This window comes from Bombus vosnesenskii, unplaced genomic scaffold, assembly GCF_011952255.1.
Source record: "Bombus vosnesenskii isolate JDL3184/JDL3185 unplaced genomic scaffold, Bvos_JDL3184-5_v1.1 scf7180000013295, whole genome shotgun sequence".
NCBI classification, from domain to species: Eukaryota; Metazoa; Arthropoda; class Insecta; order Hymenoptera; family Apidae; genus Bombus; species Bombus vosnesenskii.
The window spans coordinates 6,558,338-6,585,875 of NW_022882946.1; the positions used below are offsets into that span (position 1 = coordinate 6,558,338).

Here is a 27,538-nt window from a genome sequence, read left to right on the forward strand (position 1 = left end):
GAAACATTACCGTTCTTCGCAAGGTTGTCAGTGAGTTGTGTGCCATTTTTCATGACTCGAGAGAGAGAGAGAAAATAATCTAAATTGGAATCTATACTGCTCGAAGTCGATTTTTCGATCAAATTTTTCTATCAACGAGAGATACAAAACAGAAGATAAGATATCTTGGAACGTACTCGATCGTTGTTATTAAATTGTTTATTTATCGTTTAGTCTTCAGACTCGATCTTTCGCGTAGAGCACACGCGTCGAAGACTGGTAAGAACCGGGAAACAAGTGACAGGAAGGTTGCATTCGATAGAAAGCAGTAGCTATGCGGTGCATCGACGAAGTTCAGTATACTTGCAGCGTCCGGAGGAACTAGCTGTTGCGTCGACAAGTCAAGGAAGCGATTTCGGTAAAACAAACATCAGACGTGTTATTGAACCGATTGGTCCGTTGTCAACATGTCTACCGCGGCGCATCAGCAAGCAGCGATACGACGTTTGGAGGCTCTCTTTAGAAACGTGAAGCTGGAACAACAGCAGTATAATCCCGAGATAGTGAAGGTGGAAATCGACACGAGCTGTTGTGACATCCACGGCAAGCATGCGAAGGAGAATTGCTGGAATCGTAGAGGATCCATTGGGGCTGCGTATCAGTTCAGGAGGGATTCGCTCGGTCGTCGTGACGGTTATCCAGGAACATCTCCGAGTAGAAGAGGTTCTCTACCACCGAAGAAGGAGATTCATCCTTCGAGCTTTCCCAATACATTGAGGAAAAATCACCTGGGCTCGTCGATGAGTGCCATCAATCACACGAAGAAAGATCCTCACATGTCCACCTTGGCTAATTCGGCGCTAAGACGCGATCCTATAGGTCGATCAATGGGCTGCTTGAAGAAAGATACCATGTCAAGCTACAATTCTCCACTGAGACGGGATTATGTGGCAAAATCGATGACGAGTCTTCAGAGACCAATCTCGCGACGAGACACCAGCAATTTGGCCAGCCTTTTCGCGACTTCTCCGATATCGCAGAATTCTCTGAAATCTAACTTGAGTTCGTCGAACAGCGATCTAAAGGCGAGAAGCACGTCGAACCTGAAGAGCTGCTTGGCCGGATCTAGTGGAAATTTAAGAAGCAACTTAAACGTGACGCTCAGTACTGATCTTTCGATGGGTTCCAACGGAAACTTGAAAAAAGACGGCAAATTCATAGCGCCGCTTTCTAGTCGAAGGGGCTCTTACGACAGGAGAAGACTCTCCACAGATTCTTTGGATAATACGAAGAGAAACTCGTGGGATCCGGGTCGCAGGGGCTCTTCCGGATCATCCGGAGGATGGGACGATCCGATTTGGGAGGAAGGAACCTTCGATTGCGTCGATCAGGTAAAATATTCCAACTTGTTAATACGGAACTCCAAAATGAATTGTCTTTTACGAACGATTATGAAGAAATACCTGGCTTAGAAATAACTGATTGAAAGAAGGAAGCATAGAAAGTTTGTTCTGGAATTGTCTTCTCAAGCCATTGTGGCTGTCAAAATTCCGTCAGATATTAACAACGGATCAGAAAGCCGAATGACGTCGTCTCATTGTCTCTGGCGTTTTCCCGCGAGGGACAAGAGAAACCATCTCGAAGCGTGGTGAAACGTGCGGGGCTTGATTGTCGTTGCACGCGCGGACAGAATTTATCGTCCCGTGTTAGAAGGTGCACTCGGCCGGCCGTGAGAATGCCATTCTCGAGTCCAAGCATTCGCAATTCGATTGCAAGTTTATCGCAACGAAAATTTCTGCCGAAGGATACGCTAACGTTTGTGGACAGGTTTCCCGATGAAATTTCAAACTTTGCTAAGAAACGTCGATAGAGACGGCGTAATACTTTACAAAACTTTCATCTGTCGTTAGAAAACGTCTGCTGAATTTCGCGAAAGCGTTGATTTACGACCGTGTGTCAATCGTGCAACGGCTTTAATGTTTCACGACATTAAGGTGCTTTCCATGTGGCGCCGTCACATGCAAAGTGTTCGCTGCGTACTTACGTCATCGACATGCCTTCCACGGTATGGACACGCTGTTAGTCATCGACTGATTATGAAAGCGTCCACCGCATCGAGAATATCTATGCGTCTCGTTCTTGATAAAATCCGTAGCACTTAGGCTGATCAAAGATAGGCTAAAAATTATGACAATTCTTTTGATTTGATTTTGATCTTTTACATTTGCTACAAATCAAATAACATCGACTGTTTATGAAAGCGTGAATATTATCGAGAATGTGTATGCCTTCCAATGCATAATTCGCGACACGTAGGTTGATTAAAAATAGATGAAAGGGCATGACAATGCTTCGATTCGATTTTGATACGCAGTTTTTCAAACTTCAGAGATTTTGGTGTTGCTTGTATTATAATACTTTCGAAGTAATAAATTTTGCTGCTTTATTTCCAAGGAAAGACGTCACGGTTATTTACAGCCTATGACTATTAGCAAATATTTGTATTCCTCTTTCGTATGAACAACTCTTGGATGCATTTCACCTGTTGAATACACATACACGCGCACACATACCGCCTAGATTCGCAGCTACGTAATTCCTATTCCTCCTTCGCATCGGTGCGGTGGAATCGTCATTCCAGCATACACCATTGCTTTCGTTTTCCTTAACTCTCGAGCACAAACGCTGAGAATATGTAACTCGCTTATTTAAGAAGCGAGTTCAAATCATTGTTATTCACCGCGCCTCTATCTGATACACAAGCATTCCTTGCATACGTAATACATAATACATCAAGCGTAATTACCATTCTACTACATCGTCCATTAAAAGAAACAAATCATTCAATTTCTGTACCTAACAAGTAGAATTGTAGACACAGGTCGCGATAGCTCACCCGTTAGAACATTTACAAAAATCATTCATTTCTCAATTTGTAAATCATAAAAAGTAAATCTCATGTAAATCTCAGAAGCCAAAATCTCAACCCCACTCTTTGCAAGTTTCACAACCTTATTGTTCAATTTTCTGAAACCAAAGCCCATTTGTTGCAAAAAGATAACATAGATAGTAACAGATTTGCAGATAAATTAAAAAATACAATGCTTTTAACAATATCACTTTGCTTCTCGATTTTAAAGTTTTAAGTGACTCGGACGAAACAACAATTTTCGTGATTTTCATTGAATCTTCCTGAATTGGCATTGGTCTTGATGGTGAAACGCGATGCTGTGGCGCATTTCCTGAAACAAGATTGGCGCAGGTAAGGCCTACGCGTCGTTTGGCCATGAGCAGCCCACACTCACCTGCACGGCGCTTGTACCTCGCGTTTTTTCCTCGCGTTCTTAGCTTTTTGTCTCGTTTCCACCTCGCGTTCGTCTTGTATGTAAACAGCGATCACGCGTGGCGACCCACGCCGCGGTTCCTCGATATGGCCACACCGCCAGGACGATTTAAAAGTAGCGTTCGCGTCATTAATGTCGACCCGATCCCATCCATCCACCGATCGTTTCGTATTTTTAATGTTCCCCATCGTTCGTCTTATTTGGCGCGTTGTGTCGCCGTGATACTCGACTGTTTTGCAAAATCTGGAAAAATCGCGTCATTATATGGATAATAAACCTAATGATTTGATTAATTATTTATTCATGGTCATTTGCGTTAAGCGCTATATTTATTGAGATGTTTGTTTTTTAAAGTTCGCTGACAGGTTAGATTTGTTGGTAGATGTTGGGTGTTAGTGGTGTTGAAATGGATTAATAATGAGAATTTCTTGCTTCTCGATGTTTAATCTGGTAGAATGGATTTGTTGATAGGTCCGCTTCGTTTTTTGAATGGTTATTAATAGTCATTCGGATAGAATTTTACCTGCACTAATTATTTTGTTTTACTTATTTTTAGTAGGCTGATATTAATGGGTGTAATTTTATGTTCCCCGTTTCCTGGCTTTTTTGTGCTCCATGGTCTGGCGAGATGGATTTATTAATAGACGCTGGATACTGAAGTTTTAAGTTCTTCGTTGATTCGTTGGAGCGTTTATTAGTGCATAGTCGTTTGAGTGGAATATTATGCCCATTGTTTGTTTTCCAATGTTCACAATTTCTGGTCTGGTAGAATAAATTTGCTGATGGTGTTTTACGTTAGAATTCTCATTTGTATATTGATGCTAATAAGGAAATGCAAATATCGTATCGCCTATTATAACATAAGATTTCATACTGTAAGATGTCAGATAAATAGCCATATAGATTGAAACGTAGTTTTATAACTCGTTGCATGCTTGAAACAAAAATCGAAGCAGACATGTTGAATTAATAGCACACGCAGTTTTTAACGTATTATTTGTTTTCTATTTGAAGGAACTTCTTTTATGTAATCCGAGCGTGATTCGCGATCGAAAAGAAAGTTTTTTTTACGTAACTCGTAGCGTGTGCATCAAAAATTGAAAGGATACTTGGAGAGTCGGAAAGGGGAACTGGGAGATGTTAGTATCGAGAAAGTAGCGACCGATCGAATGTAAATTCTGCTTTAATTAGCACCGAATTCGGTTGTTCGTATCCAATTAGAAGTACCATCGAACCATGATGACGGAACAAATTACTCGATTCTAAGATGCTTCCTAACACCTTAATGACACGAGATATGTTAGCAAGACGATGGTTTTTGCTCGTTTGCGGGATAAAAATCTGTGCGAGCGCGGACAACGCGAAACGTCCTTTCCGCGTTTTGCGTGTGAACAGCATTCTGCTAAAGAGAAAATATTAAATTTATATTAAAGCCTTTAGACAATTATTTTAACTTATATACGATATTTAATTGCGTTAGAATAATTGTATAATAATACCCTAACAGTTTTCTTCGTAAATAATACCGTTATTATCCCTCAATTTCTATCATGTTTCATTAAGATCAGTGGTTGTTAATTACATCAAAACCAAAAAATAACATCCTTCCTGTTAACTCCCATAATCTTCTCCTCCATAATTAAAATCTCGTTAAATATTCCACGCAGGTGAATTTTATTTAAACTTCGCACACCGTTCAAACCGAGCCAAACCGAAGGAAAAGAGAAATTAACGTGCCGCTGGTTCCTTTCAATCTCGGTCGTCGACCCGATACCGGGAACATCGGCAGCACCGATTTCCAAAGGCTCTCGAAAATACGCGTAATGGGGATGAATCGACAAGTTGCACGCGTCATTTTCCGGCATTATACCGGACGGTCCGCGTAATAGGTCTAATTCCTGAAATCGCGGCGCTGGCAATTTCCGTTTGGAATGGCACGTGACGTTGCCCGGTCGCCACGGCTTACTTCCTCGATACGATGCACGTGCATCGGCCGCGATGCGCTTTCAACTGCACGCGTGTCGCGTTCTTGCGCCGCGAATACACGCATTTCGCGTTCGTGCCGTGTTGCACGGAACCGCTTTGTCTCACGGTACGACGTCCGAGATGATTGGCCGAAACAGACCGGTACCGTTAACAAAAATTGACGTCTTATTGACGTACGAACGCACACAACTGCGTCCGCTCGCGAAACGATTTGTCTCGCGGTGCACTAGTTGGTGTTCGTTGATGGATTGACCAAAGATAGGAATATTTTCTGCATTTGTAGTAGAATTGGTTTTATTATCGAAGAATATAAATTTTATTCTATCAAGTTGCTTTATTGTTTCATTCCATCGAATGCTAGTGGAATTTGATTTAGGTTTATAACGTAACAAAGCATTAAATTTACTTTAACTATGATGTGTATGTAGTACCTATTTCACAAAACTGAAGCTAAAATATCGATTATGGGTTTTGCTACCATTGCAGATAACATTAGATTCATTTGCATATAATTCCAAATTTGAATGCATATAATTTCTGCTCTGTTATTAGAGACTTAAATCTGACAAATTTGATAAAATTAGGAAACTGGATGACAGTGGATGTTAAGATTTCTAGGACCTTTTGAAAGCTTAGGGTAACTAAGAACTTAGATCATTCTAATGGTCCATTGAAAGTCTAGAAAATCTTGAAACACCTGAAACCTATTAAGATCCTCGATATTCGCAGAACTGATACTGTTGAAGCTTATGCAACCTGCTGAGATCTTAGAGGTCCCGAGGAGGTTTTGTATGTAACGAGACCAAAGGAATCATTAATACCTTAAAGATGTGCTTTGATAGTCTACTGCTTTTGACAGTGTCTTTGTAGAATCTAGAATTACTAGTATCGAATTGCGATTGCTTTAGGCTAGTTTCTGTTTACTTGAAATCATCCATGTGTCAATGATATAATGTGTCTATAATTGTCAATATCGTACTCGTACGATTCGAAATTATCCGCATTATGTTTAAACAAATCAGATATTATTTCCCTTGAGATATATTCATCGTCTTTGAGAATACATTATGATTCTATATCTATCCGTATCAACTAACGCAAATACACCTAAAGTTCTTTATATCGTGTCTCTTTGTATCGTGACAAGAATATTCTTCGTTGCATTGCATAAAAGTTTTAAGCAAGACTATTACGTTTTCTCCCACGGTTATTATCGTTTGATAATGAGATAGCTGCATGCCAGGAGACAAAAAATCGCGAGATTTTCAACTAAATGATTAAATTGAAATGTACCGAGCGTAAATACACCGAATAGGGTCAAGTTCGAAGTGGCACCGTGCAAAGAAATCGGCGATTCACGCGGCAAATCTAGAAACCAGGGCTAGCGAACCTTGACATTTCTCCGGCAAGAATTTTTCTCTACTTTTATCATTAGCAAGCTAATTAAGCTTGCCGACTTATTGCGGATTACGGAATCCTTAACATTGGAAGAAATTTTTTAGGTTAACTGAGATTCCAGCTGTAATTTTCAAGTATAATTTTGCATACTGGTCTTCGATTATATCCTTTCTAGCGCTACACATCTCTATGCAATACGTGTTCGTGAAATATACTACGTAATTATCACGGTCAGTGTATTGAATTTTTATAAGTTCGGTAAAAGTATCATGCAAAATGTACGATACCAGACGTAGCTGTTTAGAATTCTGAATATCGTGTCATAAATTACACGAGAAGCTCGTTAGCGGAAAATAAATAAGCACGCTATAGAAGCAAATATCGATGAAACGATGTCACTTAGTATAATCAAAGCGTCATATAGACGCGATAGAGTCATTACGCCAAGAGGAACATGTCTATCAATTACCAAGTATGTATATCGATATATTTAAAATACGGATTTTTTCATTGCACAAATTAAGAGAAATGAATTTGATTAGTGACACCGTCATGCTTTGTCAATTAGGTGAAAGTCTCGTGTTTGAAGTTCTACGTGTTTATACTTCGGTGAAATCGCATCTTCCTCCACTGTGATTCTTTGATCGCTTTTTCCATTTTCATCTGCTACAGTTCGATTTATTGTTTAAGGTAATTATTCTTCTTATTTAAATTCTTATTATTGATGATAACTTGCTCCGTGGCAATTGTCGATTAAATCAAACAGAATCTCTGGTCAACTGGTAAGATGAAAGGTCGATGAAATTTGTGTATTTAATGGACCCACGCAAAAATAAAGTTCACCGTTGCAATGTTTTTAACGATGGTAGAGAATGATAAGAAATATTACGCCATAATCGGTTAATTGGTATACGCCATAATTAGACTTTTAAGTTTTCCATTTCCGATCTTTTAGGTACCCACGGTCTAATCATAAATATTTTGTATATATTGAAATATTATTTTGTATTCAGTACATTATTCATCCATAAATTTTTCACAAATGTATAAACATTCGCATAGTGGTTACAATACATCGTAAAATACGTTAATCAAAAAGAAAAGATGTGGAACGTTAAGTCGAAAGGATGTTCTTTAATTAGACACGTAAAAGTTATGATTATTTCTCACATTTCAGGGAAACTAAGAAACGAGTTCGTAAGACTTGCACTGATAATTGTGGTGAATCTTTTTAAAGTGTAAAATACATTTGTATAGAAATTGATTTAATGAAATAGTGTAGCACTTCGTTTAAAATCGTGCGAAGCGTGTAATTAGAAATACATATGAAGATTATAAACGTTTTCTAAAGTTATTAACAATTATTTATGCGCTTATTGTATAAAGTCACAACGTGAAATTTGCACAGAATAAATTGCACTGAAAATCTTAACCCACCAACATATCATAATATTAAACCATGTTTCTTCGTGCTAATGAAAACGCATCTATTTTAATGGTCATGTAATTACGTATCGGATAAGAAACATATTTTAGTTGTGATCACGTTTGCAAAAATTTGTTATCTCATTACATATTTCATTTCGTCACATACTAGTCAGTGGATTTCCATTTATAATAAATCGCGTGGGTATTGCTCCGCAACATGTTTATGAAGATAGTTGGCAACAGCCATTGATTTCTTTGCGGTTTTTCAGTGTTTACCGTTCCATCTGCCAACTCGTAATTTGGTTTGTAACGAGATTTGTGTTGATAAATAATTTATCTTTATTGAACAGATAAATTGCTTTATATTCTCACAGCATAAATTGCAGGATTTTCTCTAATTGTAAATGTAATATGTTCACGATATATCAATGTTTATTATGATACTCCTGTATCTTGTGTTGGTTCAAAAGACTTTCTTCATCTAGGTGAATAAAATATAAATCTCTATTCGTTACTTCATCACATTACAATCATCAGTTCATAAGTAACTTTAATGTACATAAATCCATATCTTTGATCGATTTCGCTCGAATGTAAATCTGTATAATATTGATAAGATAGGAAGTTTCTAGTTCCTTATTATAAAATTCGATCATATTTGACAGTTTAAGTTGATTTATTGAATAGACAAGCTGCAGTAATTATTGAATGACAGTCGAGTAGGATTATATAATCCTATAAACCTAACCCATTAGTCGATAGAAAGTGTAATTAGTAATTAGTATCATGTCTCTGTCAAATGTGAAAAATATTCGCGAAGGTAATCAAATAATTATATACGTAGAAAATTAAAAGATCAGAGACTTAAAAATAAATTCTGTCTCAGAAGTGATGAACAGAATTTATTATACTTATTTCTTACTAGTTTGTTTTTTAAGTGCATAGCTCTATTGGTCTTAATAAATTAATAATATTGCTTTTAATAAAATAAAATTAGATCAACGTCTAAAATATAAAATCAAACTTTTGGTGCTTTTTAAGGTCGGTATTTCAGTTTTTCGATCACAGAGTCCTGCATGATTTACATATCTTCTTATTTAATCATGCATCAATGAATACTGTTTTACCGACTACAAGTAAGATCGCTTAAAACTCACTCTGTATTACCTGTTAAGCAGCAGTTCCGCGACTTTCGATTTCACCAGGGATCGTTTTGCATCTTTTGTGACTGACAAATTCCCGTTCGAACACCGGTCGTTCTAATTATTATACAACGAAAGTAAACGTTCGAATACGCGTGAGAAGTGGAAAAAAAATATTATTTAAGACTTGGATTGTGAAAGAAATCTAGGGCAGGATCGTTGCACCAACGGATACAAGTCCGACCAGGCGGATCTAATGGTCATCAACTTTCTTGTAAATTCTTTGTGATTTTCACGATCATACTCTTTTCTCCCAATCATCCTGCTAGCGTTTCGTATTTCTTAACAACCGTCAGCTTGTAAATATGTCACAGATCAGCGCGCATTCATGTTGCGATTCTCGAGGCTCGTGTATAATCGAGTTGCATCGTTCCAAATATTCTGCCTCGTATCCTATATCACTTCATGGAACGACCATAACGCGATATTTCACTGCTGATCTTTATTAAACCCATGTTAAAATGTACCAAATGATCCAGAACATTCGTTTACAATACCAGCATTCTGATCGATCGATCGACTTTCTATTGGTCGGATAGGAAAAAACGAACCACTTTAACACGCACGCAATCTTCTGAATAATATTGCCAGAAACGTCACGAACTTTCGTGCGTTCGATACGCAATATCTCAAACTTGTTACACACAAAACGAGCCCCGTTGCACGTAGCATAACAGCGGTGAAAACACGAGATTGAAAACACGCAAGTTCACCGGAAACGCCTGAAACGAGGTTCAAAACCCTTAATAAAACAGTGACTCATTAATCAACAAACATGAAATTTACTGTATGAGTTCGTACGACCAAAGAATTACGCAACCGGCGTATTTCATTCATCGATAAACGATCGCCTCGGGCTCCGAGCGAAAATTTCCAAAACCAGATAATTACGATGCGAGACCGTGCGAAGACTCGATTCGTCTCGTTTCCACACGAGTTTCAGCATCGCTTTCGCGCGCAGTTTTTCGGCGGTGGCGAGTCATGGTCCACGTACCACGACCGGACGGAAAAGCAATTATGGTAGCGCCGTACGTGAACTAAAACACACCGAGATCTCGTGGCACTTGGCTGTTATCGCGCACACGCGCGTATCGGGTTTGTTATTAAGATTTTTCGCGCGGCCGCACGGTGATCCGGTAATACCTGATTTTTGCCAAGCAGCGAACGACAGGAAAAGAAAAATCGAAAAGAAACGGTACGAGCTTGTTGCGTAATTCTCGTCAAACCGTGCCTTTCGTCTCATACGAGCAGGTTGCATTTTGTTCTGCCCTCGCGAGCAGCTAAATTGCGTCACGAATCGCACCTAATGCTAATATTGAATCGAATAGCCGAACCGCTTAATCGAAACTGTTACCTGTCCATTCTTGGAGCGAAAAGATCGATATCTGCCCTCGTGAGACACGTTTAACGCGCATTACATTGAAATAGAGAAAAATCGTGCTGATTTTCAGATTGATCGATCGAGCGTGCATTCGACCTTCGACGATTCTGCAAGGTAATGCGTGGGATCGTTTAATATCCTTGTTTGATTTTCATTGTGTCACGCGACCTAATTACCGTACCAGAAACGAGTGAATAGATAGCATAAACTCGTGACACAGGATCGATACGTGTTACGCGATCGCCACACTGTTCTACCGATATTACATGTCCGATGTTACGTAGACACTTTCATGCTTGGCTTTAAATTGTTGTAGACTCGAGATTTTTTTAGTTTTCGGAGGTAATTATCGAACAGGTAAATTTTGCATTTATGGAAAGTGACGCCAGAAGGTGGATTACGATACAAAGCAGTAATAAATCACATCCTGAGATGAAAGTTTTGACGGATAAAGAGAAAGGTTATTGAACACGTTTAAACTACCGTTTCCTATAATACATATGTATTCCTACATTATCATATACTATTATGATAATTTCATTGAACTGAAAGCACGTGATAAAATTTCGTTTAACCAACTTTTACGAATGTAGAAAATCTATAAAATATACAGTGAATTAATTTGATATCTACTAGAAAATACAGACATTATTTCTTAGAAAATATAATAATACTTGTAGGATAAGTAGGTACAATTCCTGTTTGATCTTCTGTTTAGAGTTTCCCGATCTTTGTATTTACAGATATTCTTTTTGCATTATGCAAAACGTAAAAAGTGAGGTAAAATTGCAGCGATAAGGAAGAGGAATAAACGAGCCAAGTACCATACGAAAGTGAAAAAGAATATGGGGTATTAAATTGGAAGGTCGTTGATTTTATTTCAACAGTGAAACTTGGAACAATGCCGTAATTATTAACGTTAGAAAGCTAACGCGAATTGTTCAGAGACGGTCGATTGCTTTATTCCTACCACTTAGGAAGTATACTTGCTTTTATCGTACGCTTTACGAACTGTACCTTGAAAATTAACTAAGCGTCGAAGCAAAATTTGTATTCGTACATTGTCTTTGTTCTCAGCAGCACGATACTTTCATAATTCATCGATATCGCGGTTAAAGTACGTAAAATATGTAAAGTAAGTCTTTTACGTTAGACATTTGCTACGATTTTATCGTTAACCAATAGACATTTCTAAATTTAAATCTTTCATCTACTTTCACTTTAAATACTCGTAATTTTTAGAACACTGACACAGTTTCCAGGATGAAGTCTGGCGCAATGCTCGATTCTAGAAAATAAGACAGCAATGTCAGAAATGAAAAAAAGCAACACATACAGTCGCAATGGAAAGTTAATTGACTTAGAATAACATAGAAACAATCGGAAAGTAATAAATGGACTTTGAAGAATAGATCTTAAAGAATGAACGAAAAGAAATGAAAAGGATATGGAAGATTTTTCAAATATCAAATCGATTACGATATCCATCATCTGTCAATTTTTCTCAACTGTATTAGGTTGTCCGAAAGGTGTCTTTCTCCTACAGACACGTCTTTTACAACACGCATCTTCATACAAACATGAAACTTAATCTGTCGAACGTTGTGATCTTTATTTTGATAGAACAAAATGGATCATACGTAATTCGATAAAATAATATAAAACGGTAAATGTCGTGCATCCATTATTTCCTTATAAAACGAAAGAAACTTTTCGGGCGACCTAATATTACATAGGCACGCACGATAATGTATTTAATAGTAAATTCTAAAATAGTACAAACAGAACTGTTTACGATATCATTCGTTCTTTACCTTTCAATTTCTAGAATTGATCAAAACGATGGTTTCTAAATGATTCGTATATCTATATATTTCGATCAAATATACATATTTCTTTTTATTATTGCAGATACCTCTATAATATATTTATTGTATTTGTCTTTCTAAATTTCGTGACTTTCTCAAGCGAATGTATTCGTCGTCCAAAAATATGTTTGGATAAAGCTACTGTTTTTTGAATCGGTAAACAGGTTCAATGGGAAGACGTTCATCAAAGTTGTCCGATGCAACGTTCATTTTCAATAAAACGAATAGCTTCTTATTCGAACGGATAAGACGAGGACCGAGTACATTTGTCGTTTTGGCGCGACGCTGATCAGATACGATCGGCATAAAAGCGGACGACCGGATCACAGCAATTTACTTTTCGTGTCGCGCGGCGAACTTTCTCTAAAATGTGCACGATACCGATCTTACGTCTGATTTGACGTCTGCGTTCTCCATTCATACGTTACGACCCATTTTCTGACTGTATTTGGCTTCGATAAAGGAAAAGTTCGTTGACTATCAGAACGTACGAAATCGATTGTCTTCGCGTCACTTTTACTCGATTAAAGCGATTCGGATTCCTCTGGTCGGGACGATCGATCTATTACGCGTCAGAGCAGAAAACTATCGATGCCGTTTAGTTCGTGAAAGTGACTCGATTTCTTTCTATTACCATAAAATGATAGAAATGATGGAAATAATGGAACCATCCGACGAACTATTGCAACGAGATGAATTATTCCGCTGATCGACTGGACCGGTTTACGGCTAGTTTTCCACGCGATTTCGTTCGAGTTACAATAATTACCTGTCGTTGCTTATTCTACCGATCTTTGAATTCTGAGTTGTCCACGATCTCGTCGATAAGTGGTTCCATGTCGTTATCGCGCTAGGTCCGTTTCTAGCGAAAGGAAATCTTGCGTGGGTTTCGACACGCGATAGTTTCCCGCGAATAAAAGAAAGAGAGGGCGAAAAGAGAAATACGGGAAGGAAAAAAAATAGAGAGGAATTGCCGCATCGCCACGAATTATTAACGGAGCGTATCGGAGAAAGCTGAGATGGAAAATTGAGACGGCGTGATCGTGCGCCAGCATGGCGATCCTTGAGGCATCCAACATTTAAAAAACAAGTCATCACTTAGAAAAAATAAAATTACATGGTACAAAGAGGAGATTTAAACATTCTGTTTTGAATAATCTCATAAATCGCCTGATATCGTTCCAGGATCGTGCCACGCTACAATTATATGAAACTACATCTAAAAACTTTAGCTATGAATAATTTATGGTTGACCACGAAAATTATTTCGAATAAAATATTTAAATTATTTTAATAATATTTTTCGATCGAAAGAGATCTTCGATTCCAAAAACATGAATTATTTATTGGAAACGGAGTACATGTGTAAAATCGACCGAAATGATGAGCAAAGATTGATTTCCAGGAAAAAGATAGCTTAAAAATAGCGTTTCCATGCTTCGAGTTCTCGTGCAAATCTATTTTATATCCGTAATTAAAGTTCTTAATGATGCAAATCTGCTAACGCGGCTCGTATTAGCGACTGAATCGGTTCTTTACACCCACCTGTTTCCAACTTCCTGCGTATAATGGCGCGATTTCCGTACGAACTAAAATAAACCCGAAAGGATGGGCACGGTTGTCGTGGACTTGGATCAAGGTGGCTCAGTGAAAGCGCTTACAGAAAAGGAACGCGATGTCCTTTTAATCCTCGTGTTTGATTATCAAAAGCTCTCTCGCGAATCTCCTCCGGAGCATTTAGATTTTCCATCAATCGATTTTATCGAAATTATTCGGCGAGGTGAGATTCCTGTGTGTGTGCGATGAAGATTGAGAAGCTTCTAGGTTCCATTGTACAATAACTGATTTTATGATTAACAAGGTATTATCAATATCTTAATATTATTACTGATTATTTAGTATTTAAAAAATACATACTAAATTATTAGTGACACAGGGTTCAAGTTTCTTGTTGTTCCAGATTCTAAATTAAACTATTTCTTCTTTTTTTTCATTTTTCATATTTCAACTTATTCTCGCTACGTCATTTTAGTTTCTCTTCATTAAAATGAGAGCAATATCGAGGCCTAAAATCTATCGCAATATAATATTCGCTTCAGGTGATACAGACTCGAGGAGAATCGGGGTTAACCTGTTTGAATCTTAAATGCTTAATTTTCCTCAAACATCGTTCCGTTCCATAGTTATCTTAATTTAAACTTAAAATTCACTCGTCATCCTCAAGGAAACCGTATCTCATGTGTCAGCTTCAATACCTCGAGTATCAATAATAATCAGTCACGTTTGATTCGGTGGACCACCTGTTGCGATATCACCTAAACGCGCATCGTCCGCGAACGGAACCGGCGCGGCATGCATTCTCGTTGGAAACTCACAGACGCTGAAGAGGTAGCCAGAGATGAGTTGTAGAGCCGCGCCACGATCGTGGTAGGGAGATGAAGTTTCAATCCTGTGAGGAGAAGTGGGTCGTTTCTCAACGAGAGGCGAAGTCACTCGACGAGAACGCGTCGGCTACGCACTCCTTCGCTGCACTCAGCTGAGCACAGTCGTCTCCGATCCGCGATCCACGATCCACGAGCCTCTCTGTTGATTGTTCGTCGTGATAACGCGGCGGAAGTACGTTCGTTCGGGGGCGAGCAGCACCGCTTCCGACCGCGATTTCAGCTAAAAACGGGTGAAAGGTGAGAGACGTAACGGTACCGGGTTTGCCATTCGCGCGCACGTAATAACGTCATAAGTGTAACGCGCTTGTTACAAGGGTAACACGTACGAGTTGATTAGGAAACTAGGAAATATCGAATATTCCACAGGTGAAGTGCAAAGTGTCGGAAGGGAAGCACGAGGAAAGTGACAGGGCCTGAGCTCGCGAGAGACTTCCCAGCGTGCGTGGAAAGTGGTGAAAATCCTGTATTCGTGCGAACACGACTGGATCATCCTTTGTTCCTCGATTCTTCGTTCGAAGAAGGCCATCGGTTGCCGATTTTCCTCACTTTCTTCCGACTTTTCCTTGACTACTCCCTGGTATTCGATCATACAGGAGTATAAACGCGACCTACTTCTGCTTCATAAATATTCCATACACATTGTATCATATCGAAAGAACTCGTTCGAAAACGGTAACTCGACCGCTATGAAGATCGTTCAAGAGTATCAGAACTGGTAGCTCAAGATGAACGTCTACGTCGTTCATTGACGCCACTTTCAACATCGATACGCAGCTGTCATTCAAAACCCGGTCAAGAGATCGCGGCGTACGACATGGGCGACATCCGAGTGCTGGATCCGCGGATGGATCCTCGCTTCGATCTCAAGCAGTCTCGTCCTTGGCCCCCCATGTACCGTAGTCATCCAGCCACCAGAGGACCGTCCTTCTGTTATCGTCCTATGCCGATGGACGCGATGACTCAATGGGTAACACCTCATATAGCTGACTACAATTACGTTCCAACTAGAATAAGCGCATCCAATTCTAACAAAGGTCGCGATTACTATTATTTGGCGCCTTTATATCGAAATGCAATTCCACCGCCACAAGCCATGTCACCTCTTCAAGTTCCACCCGTGGCTGTTTCACCAAGAATGATGATGATGGAACCGAGAAGTAGAACTAAAAACTCTGGAGGATTATGTAGAAGCAGCGTACCTCCATGCACCTGTTCAGTAGGCAGGACCAGATCCTTGGAGGACGTTAGAAGCGAAGTGAGCGAATGGGAGGATTATCACGATGAAAATGGAAATCATCTGCAGAGGAAGAGCCCTAAGAACGGTGGTGTATGCAGACAAGTTAGACGATCCATGGAGAACCTTTTGGATGTTGAAACGGCTGAGCAGCATGAGCTGAACACGTTTGAGAGAATTGGCAGAACTTGCAGAAAACCGGATGAGAGAAGAAACGAGAGGCCGGGAAGAAGGCGCGGCAGTTATATGGTTTGTTGATTTTTAGGGATTTCGTGGGGATAAATGGGGAGAGATAATAATCTTAGGATCAGGCTGTGACAGAAATTAATGTCGTAGGATAGAGATTCGTTGAAGTAAATGTTTCGTCTGGATTCCAATGTAAAATTGATAACTATTTTTTTCGAAGTTAAACTCGTAGAAAGCTTAGTTACCGTGACGTTTGTAGATATTGGTTTGACGAATGATTCAGGATTGGTAACAATTTCATTGGAAATTAGACTCGTTTCTGGAATAATTTTCTTGCTAATTACATATGTAGGAACCACCTCCGTATCAATAGATATTACTAAAACAGTTGAAATTATTGCTGTACTTTTATGTTCAAAATCTCGTTTTGCCTGTTCAGTCGGATTTAAATAGATAAAATCCAGGAAAAGAATTTCGTACAAATGGAACTTTATATACGAAATTCCGCCCACTCTATATCCCGTTTTCTCGCTTGTTTTTCTGAATTTGTTAGCTGGTAAAAAGTAAAACCACTTTTACTGGAAATTTCGTTTCGATTTATTCCGCAAATTTGTTGCACCTATCACGTCTTGTATGTAGATTAACGGGAACAGCGTTTAATGGAAAGTGTTCCGCCAGTTTATTGCTCCAGTTTCGCCATTTCTAATCGGTGCCAACGCCTGATCCCGGAAGTCCACGAACGTTCGCATCAATTACGCGATTTGACGCATATGTATTGGCCGGATAGAAATTGTTTCAAAACGGTCGCCTTCGCGACGATCGATCGCTGAATCGTATCTAACCACCTGCTTTGGTCCGGACACGATTGTATCAGAAAGGAGATAATCGGCTTTTCTCTCGCCTTGATAAACATCAAATTGTGTCCGATCAAACTTCTATCTTGGAAAATCTTATCTTCTACTATTATTTTACTATTTCATATACGATTACTATACTTTAGTGTTATTTCATTTTGCAACATAATCTCTATTATCTTTATCACTTCGGTATAGTTAAATTGATTGAAATATGATACAATAGATCGGAGTAAAAAGATTGAAGTACAATGGCAGGCAAAAGTACATTTAGAATTGGTATTTTTGTGTATAAAAATTTGAAACTTTTTTATTAGACATTTTTTTTAGCATTACTCTGGTAATAGTTAGTTATTGTGCTATATGTATTGTATCTGCTCATTGCTCTTATTTATTATGGTTCCATTTTCTCTAATTGTTTCTTCGTACTTCTTCCTTTCTAAACCTTCTTTCGTCCGTCACTATAGTTTTCGATAGAAACTTATCTTGCAATGAGATATATAAGATTTAAATGAGACGTGTCTTAAAGTATTAACCTTCTGTTTTCTAAATAGCCTCGATTTTCCGACTCATTAATAAAAATACTACCGATGACACGGTTGGCTGGAGGATCTATCGCAGAAATCGCTGTAATTTGCCGAGAAAAAGCGTCTTCACGCGATCTTGTCCTTTTTTCTCGTAAACGTTCGATTACATGTTTTATCTTCATATCGGTCGATACTTTTTAAAAAATAACGAGCCGGTATTAATGAACCGTAATTTTACTAGTCACAGATAGAAAGTGTTCCCGATTGGTGACCTCGAGTTAATCCACCGTTACTTCTTCGTTAAAACGAGAAAAAAGAAAAAAAGAAACCGAATCCATCGGGAACAATGCGCCTCGGTAGCTTCTCTCAAACCTAATCCTTCATTTCACGTTCGATGGACCACGGTGAAATTTGTTTATCAAGAATTCTCGTTACAGGCATCACTGATCGATTTTCATTAGCATTTAGAAACTTGAGTCACTTGGATAATAGAATTGCCATAAATCAATAATTGAATATTTAGATTGTTTTAGATTGTCGATGTTTATTTAGAAAGTCATACATTTGAATCCATCTATTACGATGTAGCATATTAAGGAGAAATCTTCTACAGAATTCGAGTAGTTTCAGTTTGACTAATTTGTACGACGACTTAGATCAATGATCGACAGAAGACAAAAAATAGGAACACGTTCTTTCTAACGAGTTATACATGCCATGCTAGAATTTGTCGAACTGGATCGATTATCTAATTCTTGCACAGTGTAGCCATTAAATATGACACTATAAATTTCAAGTCTTAATTATAGATAAGTATTTATTTCTTAGGAAAAATTAAAAGTAGATATTTTTTGTCTGATACATTGTGATTCTGTGGTTGAAGATAATGGAATAATTATTCTCTACATTGTTCATTCTGAGTTCTTGGTCGTTTTAACATACTATCAAAGCATTGAACAGTATGTACCTTTTGCTAGATCGATGTAAATTTTCCTGTAAATATTCCTTTGACAATTTTATCTATTTTACTTATTAAAATGAAGAAATTTTACTCATTCAAGAATTTTCGATATATAGCTTTATCTAAAATCTTCAATACTTATCTAATTAACTACCAAAAAGAAAACTATAATTTCAATATCAGAAGTTCTCGTAGTTACCCAAAGAAAATAAAATTCATATCTTTTGTTCTATATTTCTTCTATATCTGTATACAATTCATGTATAGTATACAGTAGATCGATTCCTTCATAGTCAGACGCCTTAGTATCGGCGATTTCAATGCTCGAGCAAACAGGACGTTCGCTGAAATTTTAGTGCCCCGAAGAGATTCTTCGGAAAGGAGAACTCTAGCTGCTGGGAACAATTAAAACACGGACACTTTCGAAAAAGCATTTTTCTGGTGAAAGTGAATTCGCTGGTTGCGCAATATGGAGGTGCGAACAAGGACGAGCGATCACGTCGCCTGGTGGTTTCTGTGAACCGTTAGAACGCAATTTTTCGGTGTTTTTGTTCGTCTTGCGATCCAATGGATTAACGAAAGTGGAAGTAGCTTATGGAAAAGTGGTCGTTTCGATCGATGAGCTGCTTAATTAACGTTGTGTTCGTGGCTCGATTGCAACAGTCTGCAATCGCTGGTCTTATTATTACCCTTGCTATTTTTTCTATTCTATTCTTGTTGTTGGCACGAGATAAAGGAAGTGTCTGACGTTATTAGATAGAGAAACATGAAAGAAATATTATCCGTATCGAGTTATCAATTTCAATCAAGCAATAGGTGGATGGTTAATTACAAACAATTCAAACCTGCTTGTTAGTTCATAATAAACAGTGGTTTTATCTTACGCAGAAACATGAAAAGACCAGCCGGTATTCGCTTTTCAGTTGGCCTACGTGAAATCGTTAAACCATTTATCCAGGTCTCTAATCTTAATGGTTAATTAGCAATATTCTACGGTTTAACAAACGTGTTCGCGTAAGAATGATAATTTCTCGGTTTTTCCTATTTCATTAACTTTTTCACCATTTGAACTTTCATCAATATACGTTTTTCTAACCTATGCAATATTCCATTTGAAATTTCTTTTAATTAAAAATTTTCTTAGGAGGCAAGAAAATGATTTCCACGCGCAATTTAATGGTAGTTTTTTACATAAATTTAAAAGGATATGTCAGACGATCTACGTTCTATCGCAATTCAGTCCACTGAACTGCGCCGGACTTTCGAGTTTGTTCGTAAATAGAAAGAAGAGAATGTTGAGCTGTGGCTAATCTGGCACGTGCGCGAGTTACATCGAACATCTTACGCCCGAGGGGGACCATCCTTTGAACTATTACGTGATCGATCGGTCTAAAGGCCTCTGGTTTTGAAAAAGTCTATCTTCGAGTATGTTAAGCTTCGCCGAGCAAGGTACTTACACGCTCTCTTACGCCGACACCGGTTGCAAGGCGTTCGATAAGAACTCGTTGAATGCAAGTGACCTCTTGTAAAATCTCTCCACAGTAATATCGTTCCTTCTGTATTCCAGTTCTGAATTTTGGATCGGCTCGAATGCGTTTCATTTCTTTTCCATTCGTCGTGCAAACTAGTTTTTAATCTCCGCTATATTTTAACGATAGTCGGAAGCTTGATCTGCTATTTACCGTCTCTGCTATATTTCTGTAACGTCAAATCGTTTGATCTTGAAATTATTGCTATTTGGAACGAAACGTTTACTCGATGAAATATTCTTTCTGTACTGAGGAAATGTATAACTCTTTTGGAAGGTTCCAGAACAATAGCAAAATTATCAAGAAGCGAATTATTCCTTTTTTTGTTTTAAGAAGACGAGCATTTTTATTTTCAATGGTAAACTCTTGTTGTAGAAGATGAATATCATCTCTTCTTCGTAAATAATTTTGTTAAAAGACAGAATTTCAACGAAGATAGGTATATCTTTCCTCTTTTTTCAATGAATGGTATTTTTCTTGAAAAACAAACACTTCTGCAGCACAGAAACAATTTCTACAAAGAATAATTTTTAAGAAACTCCAATTATTATCTACTAATCTTCAAATTAACATAAATTTTCCACGCCTGTTTCCATCATAAACGAGCAATTTTTCTCTCGTTCTTTCTCGAACAGAGATCTGTTGAACAATTTCGAACGGTGAAATTCCGGTGCACAAGTTTCGAAAGTTCCTTCCTCCGAAAGGAACCCTGCGACGGCGCGCGCTGCCATTAAGCCCCGTCCACACACATCTTCGATTTCCTGAAACAGCGTCACGCTGAAAAAGTATGTCGCAACCCAGATCCGCGATGCTGCGACTGGTTTCACCGGAATTCGCGACGTATTCTCCATATTTCGAGACTTGGTTAAACATAGATCATACGATTATCATCGAGTGGATCGATCTGTTGGACCGCAGACAGAGAAAGGACGTAGTTTCCGGCTCGACCGGTTCCTCGTCAAAAGTGAAAAGTCTCTGCTCCACAAACAAAACTGTCTCAAACTCAAAACGTTATGATGCTTCTCTATCTTTCGTGAAGAAAAATGCGATAAGAAAGCTGCCTTAATAAATACCGTTTCCAACTAATTCGAACATCTCTATCAAGCGATTTCACTTGGGAACGGCGTAGGAAATTTATGTGGCGATAAACACGGCGAGATAATGCGGATTTATCGATATAGAACGAGCCGAATGTTTCGAATATTTCCATGGAGATTCTTGCCTCTTCGGCGTATTGCAATTTCTAAGATTGCGCGAAGGTTCTCGTAATCGGTAATTGCTTTTCATCGAGACACGGGTCGTTAGATAGTCCTTGTGGACGCTCGATCGAAGACCTTCGCGATTTCCTCTACACTAGCGTGTCTCTCCTCGCGCAGCATCCTTTGCAACAAATATTTCGTAATACGTTTGAATGCTATCGATTAGGGTTCTTCTATCTTCTTTTATCTTCTAACGTTTAGATCGATCGCGAACTCCAGATGCTAATATTATATATCGGTGCAAGTAACAGCGTGTAAACGAAATCAATGGTAATACGTGCGTAGAAAGTGATTAAAGATCGTGATCGCTTTAATATCGAAAGTGGCAAAAAACGCTAATAGTTGCGACGGAATAATTGCAATAGAAAGCGGGAGCAACGTTCAATCATTTTGTTTGTTACTTGATAATCGGACCGAGATAAATTATTCATGAGAGCTTTAATTTAAATCTTCTGTGTAATTCGCATCTAATCATCGGTCGAAAATTAACAGACGGTTGATTGCCGCTCGAGTCTTGATTCTATTCGACAATTCAATGGAAGATCGGTGATTAAAATGGTAATTTGACGTTTGAATTACTCGTAGGATTTACATTGTAAAGCAGAAGATTGCGTTCTACGCGAAATTTTCATCCTGAAATACAAAACGCTACTAAACATTCGTTCAACGTAAATGTTCGTAACATTTACTAGTTTCTTCAGATTTTTCCGATAAATATTACACGTTTTATCTACGATCAATAGTCTAATATCTTATTTAGTTAACAGCTATGTAATAACCAGACCTGTTATTTGTGTCACGTGGAAGCTCTCTCAGGCGTAAAAATTACACGAACCTTTGTGTTTTAGAGGCAAGTGATTCTAAATTTGAGAAAATGGATGTTTAATTGTCTTCAAGATGTACTCTCGTCATTCTGAATATGAATCGGATGCTTTTAAGCTGCACGCAGGAAATCCCGTTGACGCTCAAAGTCGTAAGCAGTGAGTCATAGTTGGTAGCCCACGGTGCTATCAATCTTCTTTTGAGAACTATGAATACAGCGAGAAAACGATCTTACCGACGATTATTACTTCTCATAGAGGCAGCAGTAAATGTCCCGCGAGAAGAACGTATCGAATAAATACGACGCATCAATCCTCGAAGAATGGTATTGTTTGATTAATTCACGAGACGTTTACCTTCTTAACGTTGATGAGTCTTCAGTCGGTTTCAGCAATCTTCACTATCCTTGCCAATATTTAACAGAGACATCATCTCTTTGTTGATGGAATCGATTCGATTCGATATGCTTCCGATACATTTATCATTTCACTATTTCTTTGAAATTTTTTAGAATTTCTAAAACGAAAGATCTAAAACCCATCACTTAAACAAATTTGATAGTTCCAATATGAAAATCCAGTATTTCATCTTTGTTCATTTTTTTTTCTGAGCATTGTTAAAACAATTTATTTTTCTGGTTCATAATTTTAAACGTACCTAATCGATGCCATTGTCAGTAGTCAAATTAACTCCTAAAGTCAGAAACTATGTCATTTTCACGGTACAATTGCATGGCCAGCTGCTATATCGAAAAATTATCGAACCCCGGACTTAAGCAATTAGAAAAGAAAAAACGGCCAATAACTCATTGGTTTAGTGACCCGTCGCGCCGGTGAAACTAGGCTTCTGCCAGATCCATTGAAATTTATCGGTCGTTCCCGGATGGTTTACTGGCGTGCCGTTTCCGGTCCGTTAAACGTCCTCCGGAAGAAAGCCGTATCATCGATGAAATTTTCACGAAGTTACCTCGAAATGGATCAACGATCAATCCTTTCGACGGCCTCATTTTTCATCATAAACCCATTTATTTTTCCTCTTAACGCCATTTCTTCTAATTCTTTACAATGTTTAAAGAAAAACATCGTGCAATATTCTTTCAAGATATGCGAAGAAAATACTAAATGAAATAAATTTACCAAAGAAGACAGAAATTGCTTAGCACGAAAGTTTATCGACAGTTATGTCCGATGATGGCTCATAAAAGTTGCAAAGGACGCAGCACACAAGCGTATTGTGATTGTAACTCCATTATCTTCGCGTTCCATTAATCTTCTTCACTTACAGAAGATTGCATAGCTACGGTACGACTCTATTTACATGGATCTGTCGAGGAAAAGTTTATATAATTGCAGTTCATAAATAGGAGTACAGTGATTTCCATACTACCTACTCATAATTATAATTTTTCGTTCACATGGTATTAATTAAGGTTCATATGAGTGGACCAATATGTCGTTAACTAAAATTTCGTACGAATAAATGGAATTGTACTGTATTTTAAGACGTATAATTTATCTTATAAGAAAGGAGAAATTAATTGTGTATCTTTGCTTATGATCTAGTCGATTTCTATTAGCGTTCCCCTCGCGAATGACACACCGTGGTGAACACCGATGGAGAAACGGTGTTCGTGACTAAGCAGCGAGCGTTTCTGATTCACGATTCCTCAGGATCATTCTACACCTGTCTCGTCCTAGATCTTTCGAATTTTTTTCGCCTCGGCCCTCTATTTTGCAATCATCGAAATTACTGCGAAGGTAATCCCTCCTCGATTTTCTGAAAGATAAAAGTATTTCTCACAACGAAATACCATGTAGCGAAGTATTAAAAGTAAAGCGTTCTGTAAAATATTTGTTAGATATTGAAATTCTTTCGATCGACTTTTTCCTTTTAGCTAATGGAATACTCGATTTCTAGAATTCTCATATAAACAGAAATCTTTCGAAAGGTTTACGATGTCAACCGAACAGGACGCTTATATTACCAGTGTCGCGGCAAATCGAACTTCTGCCTCGTTGTGCAACAAAATTATTAACTGTGTGTAAGATCTATAGGCGCAACGCTCGAGAAAATAATCGTCGTTGCGTCAATCATAGTGTCGTCCCGATTATTGACTCCTAATCTTTGTCGATTTGAAATTTCCTTCTTCTTCGTAATTATATTTGTTTTCGCCGTAACAATGTGAAACTTCAGCAAACAATTAGTTAATTTGTTTCAACTTATCCGTGCTCGGTTCGTAATTTCCAACACTAAAAATAAAATTCATTAATCGACTCGATTAATCTTATAATATTTCTACAAAGATAAAACAAGAGAGCAAAAAACAAGTTAGTGAATACGTTATTAAAAAACCATCATTTTTAAGTTCTGTATTTTCTTCCATTTTACACAGTTTGGTAATTAAACCTCTGTAACGGCACGAACTGAAATCTTACGTACCTTTTTATCTATATTTTATTCGTTTATCGTTGTATTATCGTTACTCTAATACCAAACAGTCTGCTCATAACATTATCGGTCTGTATTTACTAGATAAAAGTAAGAAACTCTTGAAATTACAGTTTGTTTCCTCACACTAAAGTCTGATTTATAGACAGTTAACGAAAAATTAGACGATCATAACGAAAAATAGTGCTGCTCGTTTGTTTTACTAATTGTCCTTATCTCGATAATTACGAAAAACTCGTAGCAGTCGAAAGTAAAAACGTGGCGAGGCGTGCAAATTATTGTGCAAGAAGAGTCGCAAGATGATTCTAAATCAGCTCGGTTTCCTCTGGAGAGAGCTTGAAAAACATTCTCAAGCTCCTTATCCCCCCTCGAATGTTTCCATAGCAAACTTTTTCGCAATCCTACTACGTCTGAACAAGCTATCATTCCATGACGGCATAGAAACAAATCAAAGTAAAGATCGATTGAGAACAGGAGAATTTTACGAGCTATATGGAAAAAAAAAGTATGTAGAATGTGTTACGCGATACTTGAAAGATCGTTGTTCCACTCAGAGACCCTGAATGTTTCTTTTTCTACATTTTTTTCTTTTTTCTCGATCGTTAGATACTAAGCCTGCATAGGATCCGCATAACGTCATTGTTCGATTAAGAAAATCGGTGATCACTAGACGGTCGATGTTTGCGTAAATACATATTTTTACGAGTGCAGTTAAAAAAAAAAGAGGAGACCTTAATAGAAATTTGTTCCGTCTATTAAATATCTTGAACATCTCGGTTTATCTATTTTATATATTTTACGAGCACGAGTAAAGAAGTGGAACTTAAATAGAAATTTGTTTCATATGCTAAATACAGTAACGAGTGCATTTAACTTAATGTTCTATGGAGCTGACCAAAGGAATGAAGCCTGAACAGCAATTTGTTTCACCTATTAACTAATACCATGAGTGTTTCATTTCGTTTATTGCCCGTAGTAATTACCTGTTGCTAACGATTTGTTCAAGTGGGTTAAAAGATATGTTTAAACACATTCTTTAATTAAATGAATACGTATTGTGAACGAGCAAAAATTCGTCACAGATGATATAATGATACTAGTAGCAATAATAATAAAATAATCCACGGCAATGAGAGAGGAAGATTGCATCGACAAGACTGCAACATGAATGGGTCTTTAGATAAAGAGCCTGGAGCAGGAAACTTCACCAGAGATTAGCATACAAGTAAACACGGTGATTGTGTAGAAAAGAGAGGCGTTTGAAATCCTTTCAAGGTCTGACTTTCTAATTCCCCTGAAGTTTTCGTCGCTCGTTACGTTCCCTGCTGGTAAGGTGCTCGTTCTGCCGCGAACGAACTAGTTCGCGCAGAAAAATGCTCCTAAACGGTGACTTTTGTTGCGCGAAGTACACGAAAGGGTCAAGGCGGGTCTCGTTTTAAGATTTAACGCTTATTATAAGGTTCCAGCTTGTTTTTTTTTCTGACGTGGAAACGCTAGGAATATTAATCTTAACGAGCGTGTGCCTTGACGAATGTTGCAATTAAATTCTTCATTTTTCTCTGACACCGTGTATACTTCTATGAAATACGCTTTTTTTCAGTAAAATTGCCATTCAAATATAATTTGACTTACGGGTCTGCGTAACAGTGTCACGAATAAAAAAGTATGCTCGAATAAGTGAAATTCAACCTGTTACAGTATTTTAATGGATACGTAAAATAAAAGTAGTTATTCAAGTATCGAATTAGTTCCGTTACGCATGGAAACCATTCGGATATATAATTTAGAACAAAAATGTACCGAGTGTTATTTAAGACATAATTGTAGTATCGAAAACTTCTGGATATCATAACGTAACCGGTTGAAATTTCCCCATCAAAATGATAATTTAATGTTGAAAATCTAAAATCTAGATGATACACCTTTTGTAGAAACACAAATGATTCTACGGTTATCAATTGCTAATTAGCACACGTGGGATTAATTTTAGAAACGTTTGCCTATCATTGCACAAGTTCTACTCAGTTCGCCTATCGATGTATAAACATGATGATAAATTTTCTTATCGTATCGCAACGATACTTCAATGGGTAATTACAGTACGGGAACTCTTTAAAAATTCCCCCACTCTAACACGATTTTCCACTTATTGACTTTTATGACGGCTCGAACGTATCGATCTTATCGATACTTTTCTTTATTGCATTATAAATTTACTCGTTAATCATTGGTCGCAATCATAATTATTCATTAGTCGTTAATCGTAAACAGACGTCAAAGCGCCAATATGAGATGTAATTCGTAACCGGATTTCGATCTCGTTTTCAGCAAGAACCGAGGCAGGAACTCGATGCCAGCAACGGAAATAGCAATGGCGGAAGACCGAGATTCGTTCCTGTGACAGCGCTCGAGGACGTGCAAGCGGTTCGATGCGCGGAATTCCACCCCCATGGAAAATTGTACGCCGTGGGATCGAACTCGAAGACGCTGAGAATATGCTCTTATCCAAAGCTTCACGATGTCAGGTAATATAATTTTTTCGATCTTTTAGTCTCTTTTTTCGTATTTTATATTCCTCTACCTCTTGGTCTTTTTAATACGTGATTTTTTCATAAACTTCTTTTTCTTCTTCGTGTAAAACGAATTCGTCGGTGTCTCGAACGATTGATTCATATTTTACAACGCGTA

At 38.0% G+C, this 27,538-nt stretch overlaps 2 protein-coding genes across 7 annotated transcripts in view; one reads left to right on the plus strand and one right to left on the minus strand.

Moving 5' to 3' along the window:
• LOC117233225 (WD repeat-containing protein 47) overlaps positions 1 to 27,538 on the plus strand; it is a 79,465-nt gene that overhangs the window by 40,441 nt on the left and 11,486 nt on the right. For 5 of the 6 annotated variants that reach the window (XM_033493344.1, XM_033493340.1, XM_033493341.1 and 2 more), the window contains exon 7: positions 27,179 to 27,375. In XM_033493344.1, the coding sequence (XP_033349235.1) occupies positions 27,179 to 27,375 (197 nt within the window). Of the gene's footprint in view, positions 1 to 15,829; positions 16,514 to 27,178; positions 27,376 to 27,538 lie in introns of those variants that run through there. The other variant, XM_033493345.1, reaches the window with a different exon arrangement.
• LOC117233231 lies at positions 2,090 to 3,583 on the minus strand. The gene is made up of 2 exons (XM_033493353.1): positions 3,285 to 3,583; positions 2,090 to 3,221 (listed from the first exon to the last, which is right to left on the minus strand). The coding sequence occupies exons 1-2, from the start codon at positions 3,509 to 3,511 to the stop codon at positions 3,122 to 3,124; spliced, it is 327 nt and encodes a 108-aa protein (XP_033349244.1). The 5' UTR covers positions 3,512 to 3,583; the 3' UTR covers positions 2,090 to 3,121.

Excerpts from the sequence above, each read along its gene's own strand:
- LOC117233231 (XM_033493353.1), bottom strand. The coding sequence starts at position 3,511 with ATGGGGAACATTAAAAATACGAAACGATCGGTGGATGGATGGGATCGG. Across the intron at positions 3,222-3,284 it reads GAGGTACAAGCGCCGTGCAG|GAAATGCGCCACAGCATCGC; the intron begins GTGAGTGTGGGC and ends ATCTTGTTTCAG.